Genomic DNA, 10,693 nt, shown 5'->3' on the forward strand with positions numbered 1-10,693 from the left:
CAGAAAGACAGACAGACAGACAGACAGACAGGTGATGTTCACCATGCACGTTCCATTGTCCTGCAGGCCTGCTTGAGATCTCAGGTTCATCAGTAGACCAGGAGTAGATGTTTGGTGGTCTTGTGTTGGTGCCACAGACTCGAACAGAGAAACTTTATCAGTGAATTCTTCCACAGGTTTTGTCACAATCACAAAAGGACCCAGCAGTTTATCACTGAGTGTCGCTATGATTGCCGGGCTGATATGACGAGAGGTTGAAACATTTGTGTCACCGGTACAGGGACAGGATGATGGTCCCACACAGCAGAGGAGACGGAAGCAACATTCAGGGCTGACACATCTAATCCAGAGTGTTGCCGCTGGAATGAGTAGGTTCATGAACAAGCTGAGTAAAGCTAGAAACATCAAGATGTCCCAAAAAAGCTTTACTTAGAGGGTCAGAAGGCTTATTAGAGTGGATTTTGAAATCCCCAATAATGAGGACCTTATCTGAATGAGTCACAAGATCTGCAATAAATTCACTGAACTCTTCTAGGAACTGGGAGTAAGAGGTCTGTAGATCACCACCAGGTGAAAGGCAGTTCCCTGGACAAGGCCGTTACTACTTGATGAAGATGGTTTTGAAACCAGAGCCTCAGATGAAGTAAACTTAATTTCCTGGTTGGAGGTTAAAGTGTAAATAGATTTGTGGCTTAGAGCAACGCCTCCACCCTGTTTAGAGGCCCGAGCAACATGGGCGTAGTTAGGTCAGGAGGGGAGGCTTCATTTAATGGTTTCAGCCATGTTTCACATCATGTCAATCATGTCCAGCTTATGGACAGTAATCAAATCATTAATCAGTAAGATTTTGGTGGACAGTGATCTAATATGAATGAAGCCATATTTGAGGGTTTTAAGCTCATTGGAGCTGCAGTTTCCAGTGACGGGCCGTTCAGTGGAGCTCGTGGTAGATAATGTGTTAACTGGAACAAGGTACCTTTTAGTAGTAGTACGTGTGCTGATGGGATGCCGTAGTGATTAGCTTTGGTAATTTTTTATGTAAGACTGTGTAAGGTGCTTGCTGAGACATTTCCCCACTGTCAGGTGGAGCTCAAGATTAAATTATTGTGATTTACACATTTAGAGCATGATTCAATGAAAGAGTGGCGAGGGAAGGTGACAGTTGTAAACTAAGCTATCAGTCTGGTACTCTTCACTATGTCTCTGACTAACCATGTCAACTAGGCTAGCAGACTCCATACCAGCACTGACTGTATCACTAGCAGGCTCTCTAGTCACCTGCGACCTGCCGAGTGCTACATCCCTCATGTCAAACCTGCTTCAAACACCTGTCTGCTGCTAGACAAAACAGCAGCGCCGACTCCAGTAGGATGAAGGCCGTCTGCTCTCAGCAGGTGGGGGCGCCCCCAGAAAGAGGACCAGTATCCCTGCTCCCTACAGTGACACGCCAGCCAGCGGTTCATACCTGTAAGCTACGTCTCATCATTACCCCGCTGGGGTAAAGGACCAGAGACAATGAATGGATGCCGACACATCTTTCTAGCAGCCTGAAAAGTCCTGGCAAGGCTCTCTTTTGTGATCTCAGACTGCTTCTGATGGATATTGTTGGCGCCAGCATGAATCACAGTGTTGCTGTAGCTTGTGGTGCTGTGTGCCTGGGTCCCTGTTCCTCCCTGCGTGATGCCAGCACCCTAAGATTAGCCTCTATGTCGGAAGCTCTGGCCCCAGGAAAACAGCAAACAGTGGCTGACGATGCTAACTTAACGTTGCGGGTGATGGTCTCCTATTACTAGCGTGTGGAGTTCAGCCCTGTCAGTGGGGGCTGGGGAGGCACGCAAGCCAGCAGGACTTACATCTGGGCTAGTGAGGACAGAAAACTGGTCAGCAGTCTGGAGGGGTGACTGCTGACCAGGCCACACAACTGGTGACCTGCTCCTGCGTCCTCTCCCACACCACGACTGAGCAGGGACAAACTCCACAGCAGCTGAGTCTCTCTGCAGGAATTCAGTCCAGACATTCCTACTGATGTGAGGAAACATCACTCTCCACAATTTATTACAAGAACGTTCCTCGAAAGCCCTTCCACCAAGCCACAGTGCAGGAATCATTCCTGAGAAAGGCTTAAACAGAAAAGATGCTTTAATTAGAGATATCAATTTAGTAGGTTTACTTTTAATTATTCTGGAACGCAAAGAGTGAGAGATTACTAATCCTCATTGTTGGGTGAATTCTTCATAGGTAGCTAGAACCCCAGTATCATTTAGAAGTTCATAAATAAACACAATACCTTAGTTGTACCACTCTGTTATTTTTGTTTACAACATGTTGATTAATCCATCAGATACGTGTGTGTGGGGAGAAGTCGTGTTGTTCTCCATGTGTCCAGGGCTCCTTTATGGAAGTTTGCAAGTTTAACAGGCAAAAACTTTAAACCAGCACATTTATCAAACAGAGAATTGGGGATAAAAACCAAGGGGCGTTATTATGTACCAAACTATGTTTTAACAGATTGATTTAAATATACTATTAATAGTTTGAAAGTGTGAGACATGAAGACCCTCTGAGTGTTGTCCTCTTTACACACTCAGTCTTGTTTTTCCACATGAATTGAAATCAGAGTGAATCAACAGCTGCACATGTTTTCTGGTCAATATATAAAGACAAAGCTGGACACACTGATCCAGATAAACCTTCTGCCTTAGAAAGTAACACACGAGCCACCACAGTCAGCTCTCTTTGTAACCAACAGGTCAAAATACATTCAGACTTTTAAACTTCTGGCAAAAACTTTTGAGAGATCCTTTCATCTGTAAATTTGCTTATTGTGATTCCCAGATATTTTATACCATCTATTAAAAGACTGTCAGAATCGTGTACAGTCACTATTTCACTCTTATCAATAGTGAAGTCAGAAGCAACTGAAAACATTTAAAGCATCTATAACACCAGAAGAAGAAACAGAGCAGCTGACCGATGGCCAGAACATCTCAACACCTTCTACATTCACACAGTTAACAATAAACAAATGAAGAAGTTCAGCAGCTTCATGAAATGTTAAAGCAGTAATCCACTTCCTGGACTTCAAACTATACTCTCTTGTGATTGGCTCACAGACGTGAAGGAGAGTTTCTGTTCACAATTAAAAAAGCACACAAGTAAAGATCGGACTCTGTGTCCCCGAGGACTCTGTGTCCCCCAGGTCTCTGTGTCCCCCAGGTCTCTGTGTGTCCCCAGAATAAACCCTGAGACCTGATCTTAAAAACTCTGAATCAAAAATGAGGGACCTAGGGGAGACAGAGTACAGACTAAAGAGTAGGGTTTTTAAGGGTTGATTCAGGGTTGATTCAGGGTTTTTAAGGGTTGATTCAATGTTGATTCAGAGTTGATTCAGGGTTTTTAAGGGTTGATTCAGGGTTGATTCAGGGTTTTTAAGGGTTGATTCAGAGTTGATTCAGGGTTTTTAAGGGTTGATTCAGGGTTGATTCAGAGTTGATTCAGGGTTTTTAAGGGTTGATTCAGGGTTGATTCAGGGTTTTTAAGGGTTGATTCAGAGTTGATTCAGGGTTTTTAAGGGTTGATTCAGAGTTGATTCAGGGTTTTTAAGGGTTGATTCAGAGTTGATTCAGGGTTTTTAAGGGTTGATTCAGAGTTGATTCAGAGTTGATTCAGAGTTGATTCAGGGTTTTTAAGGGTTGATTCAGGGTTGATTCAGGGTTTTAAAGGGTTGATTCAGAGTTGATTCAGGGTTTTTAAGGGTTGATTCAGGGTTTTTAAGGGTTGATTCAGGGTTTTTAAGGGTTGATTCAGTTGATTCAGGGTTGATTCAGGGTTTTTAAGGGTTGATTCAGGGTTTTTAAGGGTTGAATCAGAGTTGATTCAGGGTTTTTAAGGGTTGATTCAGAGTTGATTCAGGGTTTTTAAGGGTTGATTCAGAGTTGATTCAGGGTTTTTAAGGGTTGATTCAGAGTTGATTCAGAGTTGATTCAGGGTTTTTAAGGGTTGATTCAGGGTTGATTCAGGGTTTTAAAGGGTTGATTCAGGGTTGATTCAGGGTTTTTAAGGGTTGATTCAGGGTTTATAAGGGTTGATTCAGAGTTGATTCAGGGTTTTTAAGGGTTGATTCAGAGTTGATTCAGGGTTTTTAAGGGTTGATTCAGGGTTGATTCAGGGTTTTTAAGGGTTGATTCAGGGTTGATTCAGGGTTTTTAAGGGTTGATTCAGTTGATTCAGGGTTGATTCAGGGTTTTAAAGGGTTGATTCAGGGTTTTTAAGGGTTGATTCAGAGTTGATTCAGAGTTGATTCAGGGTTTTTAAGGGTTGATTCAGGGTTGATTCAGGGTTTTTAAGGGTTGATTCAGGGTTTTTAAGGGTTGATTCAGAGTTGATTCGGGGTTTTTAAGGGTTGATTCAGGGTTGATTCAGGGTTTTTAAGGGTTGATTCAGAGTTGATTCAGGTTTTTAAGGGTTGATTCAGGGTTGATTCAGGGTTGATTCAGGGTTTTTAAGGGTTGATTCAGGGTTTTTAAGGGTTGATTCAGGGTTGATTCAGGGTTGTTAAGGGTTGATTCAGGGTTTTTAAGGGTTGATTCAGAGTTGATTCAGGGTTTTTAAGGGTTGATTCAGGGTTGATTCAGGGTTTTTAAGGGTTGATTCAGAGTTGATTCAGGTTTTTAAGGGTTGATTCAGGGTTGATTCAGGGTTTTTAAGGGTTGATTCAGGGTTTTTAAGGGTTGATTCAGGGTTGATTCAGGGTTTTTAAGGGTTGATTCAGGGTTTTTAAGGGTTGATTCAGAGTTGATTCAGGGTTTTTAAGGGTTGATTCAGGGTTGATTCAGGGTTTTTAAGGGTTGATTCAGGGTTTTTATGGTTTGATTCAGGGTTGATTCAGGGTTTTTATGGTTTGATTCAGGGTTGATTCAGGATTTTTAAGGGTTGATTCAGGGTTTTTAAGGGTTGATTCAGAGTTGATTCAGGGTTTTTAAGGGTTGATTCAGGGATTTTAAGGGTTGATTCAGAGTTGATTCAGGGATTTTAAGGGTTGATTCAGAGTTGATTCAGGATTTTTAAGGGTTGATTCAGAGTTGATTCAGGGATTTTAAGGGTTGATTCAGGGATTTTAAGGGTTGATTCAGGGATTTTAAGGGTTGATTCAGAGTTGATTCAGGATTTTTAAGGGTTGATTCAGAGTTGATTCAGGATTTTTAAGGGTTGATTCAGAGTTGATTCAGGATTTTTAAGGGTTGATTCAGAGTTGATTCAGGATTTTTAAGGGTTGTGGACCGAAACATTCTGACTCATCTGAAAAACACAAAAGTCATTTAATTTCATCACTTTTTTTTAAAACTTTAATTAGAAAAATCCAACCAGCAGATATCAATAACAAACAGTGTGACATCATCAAACTGGACAAAGTGGACTGGCCCACCAGCTAAAAGTCCAATCAGGGCGTCTGATCACCTGTGAGGTCACAGTGTGGCGTGCTGGGATGGGGCGTGGTGTCTGCGGATGTGTCTCAGCAGCAGCTGACGGTCTGGACTCGAGTACTCGCACTGTTGGCATGGAAACACCTCGCCAGTGTGATGACGGCGAGCGTGAAGGTCCAAACTCTTCTTCTGGATACTGAGATAGAAAGAAATACAGGAAATTAAAGTCGCCACGGCAACCAAACAACTCGGCACCAGACCATAACCAATCAGAGAAGAAACAGACAAAGCATGAGCCAATCAGAGCAGAGACAGGCGTGTGTGTGTATGTGTGTCAGGTGTGTTACCTGCAGTAGTCGCAGTGTTGACACCTGTATGGTTTCTCCTGACTGTGAGTTCTGCTGTGTCTGAGCAGAGAGCTGCGGTCTATAGAAGCATACGGACACTGAGCACACCTGTACGGCTTCTCACCTGGACACACACAACATACAGTCAGCTGTTACCTGTGTGTGTTCTCAGGTGTGTGTTACCTGTTTGTGTTCTCAGGTGTGTTCGTTCTCAGGTGTGTGCGTTACCTGTGTGTGTTCTCAGCTGTGTGTGTTCTTAACTGTGTGTGTTCTCAGCTGTGTGTGTTCTTAACTGTGTGTGTTCTCAGGTGTGTGTTACCTGTGTGTATTCTCAACTGTGTGTGTTCTCAGGTGTGTGTGTTCTTAGCTGTGTGTGTTCTCAGCTGTGTGTGTTACCTGTGTGTGTTCTCAAGTGTGTGTTACCTGTTTGTGTTCTCAGGTGTGTGCGTTCTCAGGTGTGTGCGTTACCTGTGTGTGTTCTCAGCTGTGTGTGTTCTTAGCTGTGTGTGTTCTCAGGTGTGTGTTACCTGTGTGTGTTCTCAGCTGTGTGTGTTCTCAGGTGTGTGTGTTCTCAGGTGTGTGTGTTCTCAGGTGTGTGTGTTCTCAGCTGTGTGTGTTCTCAGCTGTTTGTGTTCTCAGCTGTGTGTGTTCTCAGCTGTTTGTGTTCTCAGCTGTGTGTGTTCTCAGGTGTGTGTTACCTGTGTGTGTTCTCAGCTGTGTGTGTTCTCAGGTGTGTGTGTTCTCAGGTGTGTGTGTTCTCAGGTGTGTGTGTTCTCAGCTGTGTGTGTTACCCGTGTGTGTTCTCAGGTGTGTGTGTTCTCAGCTGTGTGTGTTCTCAGCTGTGTGTGTTCTCAGGTGTGTGTGTTCTCAGCTGTGTGTGTTACCCGTGTGTGTTCTCAGGTGTGTGTTACCTGTGTGTGTCCTCAGGTGTTGCAGCAGTGAGGCCTTCAGTCTGCTGCTGTAGGAACAGTGTGGACAGGTGAACGGTTTCTCTCCTCCGTGGATGCCCAGGTGGCGCTTCAGAGTCAGTTTGGTGGAGAACTTCCTGTAAAGACAAACATCACAGTTAAAGCAGCCAATCACAGTCCTGTCGTGTTCAGTTTGTCCTGAAGCCCTCTGACACCTGTGCAGTGAGGGATTGTGGGTAGTGAAGTTACCTGTGACACAGAGAGCAGCAGAAGCCCTCCTTCTCTTCTTCTTCTTCTGTTTTCTGTTGTCTTGTTTTCTTCTGCATATCTGTGATGACCTGCAGTGAACCAGCCTCACACCTGCTGCTCCACACACACACACACACACACACACACACACACACACACACACACACACACACATATAAAATTTCCAAAATAAAAGTCTTGTTAGGACATTCAGCCGTCTACCTGTCTGTGCGGTCTGCGTCCTTCCCTCCTGCTCGTCCAATCAGCCGGCGCCTCCACCTGTCTGCAGGAAACATCATCATCATCATCATCATCATCATCATCATCATCATCCCTGTGATTATTTTCTTGTTTCTTCTTCGTTTAAAGTTCAGCTGGAGGTAATCTGACCTGAGAGGTTGCCGTGCTGACGCTGATCACAGGCGTTGTGTGTGTGTTGCTGAACGTTTCGACAGCTGAACGGCCTCGATGCTGCCTCCTTCTTCTTCTTCTTCTTCTTCTTCTCCTGTTCCTCCTGCTCCTCCCTCCTCCTCCTATTCCTCCTCCTCCTCCTCCTCCTCCTGCTGCTGCTGCTGTGGCTCCTCCAGTGAGGCTCCAGCTCCTCCCAGCTGTCGGCCGTCCAGCTGCAGCAGACGCAGCCGAACCCGCCGGACGCCCGGTGGGACCGGACGTGAACATCCAGCAGCCGCCTGGTCGGCAGCGTCAGGGGACACAGGAGACACAGCAGCCTGGAGGGGAAAGTCTCGCTCTGCTTCAGGCTGCTGGACTGAGACAGGATGGGGGAATCGTCAGGGGGAGGGAGGACAGGTTGGGAGGTGCTGGGATGAGGAGGAGGAGCAGAAGCAGGAGGAGGCAGAGGAGGAGGAGGTTTGGGGGCCGAGATGCGACACAGTCCCAGAGACATGAGGTGAGCAGACTGTGCCATCTCCTCCTGGGTGGCGGGGCTGCTGATAGGACAGGACAGATCCAATGATGGTTCCTTCAGAGGGAAGATGGAGGACTCCTCCTCCTCCTCGAACAGAGTGCTCACCTGCACACACAGAAACACCTCCAGGATGACTATGAACATCTTCATCTACAGGACTTCAACATGTGAGCATCAGTGTGGAGCAGCAGCTCTCTGTTCACATTCAGACCACAAGAGGTCTCACTCCTTCGGATTTATCAGAGCTGACGTGTGCATCAGCAGCAGGATGGAGGACATGTATCAACATCCATCCTGACTGACCTCTAAGTCTGAGATCCAATCACTAAGACTACATTCAGAGGTGGTCTAGGCCACACTGAAGGACCGCCTACAAAACTAATGTCCTCTGTGAAACAAGGAGACGAAGAAGGAGGCGGAGGAGGAGGAGGAGGAGATAGTCCCAACAACCGGCAGAGTGATCACTCTGTCTGATCTCCAGGTGCTTCACTGTGATGTAATGACATGTTTGTCAGCAGCAGCTGTTTGTGACACACTGTTAAACTGATCCAACCAATGAACTAGTAACCACCACATCACCAGACTCCCTTAACAAATGTCTCAGTTTAGTGAGTTGTTGAGTTGGAGACACTGTCTCTGACTAATTCTTCTTTATGTCTGTTTGTCCCAGTGATGGACAGGAAGTGACATCAGATCATGGTGGTCACTCAGACGCAGGTAAATGTAGCTGTGAATTGATAGACTGTAATCAGATTACTCAGGATGAATGATGACAGCAGGTGTGAATTCTGACTTTGAGTCAGACTCACAGCTGTTAGTGTCACAGACAGAGGACACACATGTGATGTACATCAGTCAGACAGAGTGATCATTCTGCCTGTTGTAACCACTTCTCCTTCTCCTCCTTCTCCTTCTTCTTCTCCTCCTCCACCGCCTCCTCCTCCTCCTCCTCCTCCGCCTTCTTCTTCTTCTCCTTGCTTCACAGAGAACGTTAGTTGAGTAGGTGGTACGATCTGACAAACTAACATTTAGATTCACATGTTTATTAAAATAACATCTCTTCATACTAATCAATAAATATTTGTCCTCAGATCCTGTTTACAGCCTGACGGTCATGTCGTGTGCTTTCAGGTGTGTTTGTCTGAACAAAGATTGCTTCTGTTTTATAATGAAAATCTGTGTGTGTGTGTGTGTGTGTGTGTGTGTGTCAGGTGTGTCACCTCACAGGTGTGTGCGACCTGCAGCCCCCCCTCGCTGCTGATGTCACATGTGGGCGGGCTCATGTTGTCCAGCATGTTGTAGAGCAGGAAGTCCTCGTCCTCGTCCTCGTCCTCGTCCTCGTCCTCGTCGCCCTGCTTCGACTCTCCGTTCTGGTCCAGCTGGTAGGCCGACGCCCCCCTCTGGAGCCCCGCCTGCTCTCTGTCCTCAGCCCTGACTGCTCGGTTGGCCCCACCCAGGTATGCGAGGGTGGGGGGGCGGTGCCTGTGCAGCAGGTGGCTGCTGATGGAGGCCTTCAGGCCGCAGGTGAACTGACAGAGTTTACAGCGATAAAACTCCACCAGGAAGGACTCCACCAGCCCCCCCGACAGCCCCTCCACCTCCCCACAGTACAGACTGGAGCTCACAGCCCCGCCCAACACCTGCAGCGTCACGGGACTGACGTCACGGTACCGCTGCCTAACTGACGACATCACCATGGCATCACAGAGGACTGCAAACAGGAAACCACGCCCACAACAGCAAACTGTAATCAGATTACCACAAAAACGTTACACACACTCCACTAAATGTTTTTGTTTCTTAACATGTTCTGAAAATTATCAAAATATTACTAAATAAATCATGTTCACCCTCCACTTCTGTTCTTAGCAAGACATTATCTGAACTGAATTCATCAGGCTTCCGTAGTTTTGTTAAGTTACTCACAGTCATCTCAATGTTTGTGTGTTTGGATTAAAGCGACACCTGTTTGTAAGAACAGGTGCACAAATGAGCGATCAATGAAAGAACATCAATAACGGGCTAACGTGCGCATGCTAGCAGTGAGCTAACAGTGCTAACAGAGAGAGCTAACAGTGCTAACAGAGAGAGCTAACAGTGCTAACAGAGAAAGCTAACAGTGCTAACAGAGAAAGCTAACAGTGCTAACAGAGAATCTAACGGAGCCGCTGCTGCGTCATGTCTCTGATGACGCCGACATGTTTGAACATGTTTATTAATTATAATCATTCAAACAGGTTCGATATTAAAGAGTCACCTGAAACTCACCTGCTGCTGCTGCTGCCGACACACGTCTGCTGTCTGTTTACTTCTTCTTCTTCTTCTTCTTCTTCTTCTTCTTCTTCAGCTTCTTCTTCTTCTTCTTCTTCAGCTTCAGCTTCAGCTTCAGCTTCTAGGTTTACAGCGCCACCTGCTGTGCAGAGTGTGTATCATCATGTCGGACCTGTCTGTCTGTCTGTCTGTGTCCCTCAGTCATTACTGCTCCTTCAGCTCATTACAAACCTCTGGACAGCTCTTTGTGTGGCGGACCCCTCCACCATAATCTCCTTTCTTCTTCATCGCTGCTCTTCCTCCTTTTCGCCTCTGCCGCCACCTGGAGGAGAAGAAGAAGCTCAGAGATGCTGAATTAACGTGGAAACAACTTTAAATTATGAATCAAGGTGCTGAAATAATTAATTATTGTTTACTGACGAAGATGAAAAGACTGATGTGTGAGCTGAGCCACCTGGCGGTGAGTTGTTGTTGTTATTGTTGTTGTTTTTGTTGTTTTCCCAGTACCGATATTTATATATATACAATTGATATACAAACTTTTACAGACTGAGCACGAGGTCATCAAAA

The 10,693-nt window shown here is 45.7% G+C and overlaps 1 protein-coding gene across 2 annotated transcripts; it reads right to left on the reverse strand.

Annotated features, from left to right (window-relative positions):
- Positions 1-5,317: 5,317 nt before the first annotated feature.
- On the reverse strand, positions 5,318-10,209 carry LOC141017327 (uncharacterized). 2 transcript variants are annotated; one of them, XM_073491999.1, is made up of 8 exons: positions 10,121-10,209; positions 9,073-9,596; positions 7,318-7,957; positions 7,150-7,210; positions 6,928-7,038; positions 6,682-6,815; positions 5,771-5,894; positions 5,318-5,619 (listed from the first exon to the last, which is right to left on the reverse strand). In XM_073491999.1, exons 2-8 carry the CDS (start codon positions 9,547-9,549, stop codon positions 5,466-5,468), a joined length of 1,701 nt encoding a protein of 566 aa, XP_073348100.1. In that variant the 5' UTR covers positions 9,550-9,596; positions 10,121-10,209; the 3' UTR covers positions 5,318-5,465. The 2 variants fall into 2 exon arrangements, with proteins under 2 accessions (XP_073348100.1, XP_073348099.1); XM_073491998.1 differs by having other exon boundaries at positions 6,928-7,041.
- Positions 10,210-10,693: the final 484 nt, after the last annotated feature.

Source organism: Pagrus major, chromosome 21 (genome assembly GCF_040436345.1).
Source record: "Pagrus major chromosome 21, Pma_NU_1.0".
Classification (NCBI taxonomy): Eukaryota; Metazoa; Chordata; class Actinopteri; order Spariformes; family Sparidae; genus Pagrus; species Pagrus major.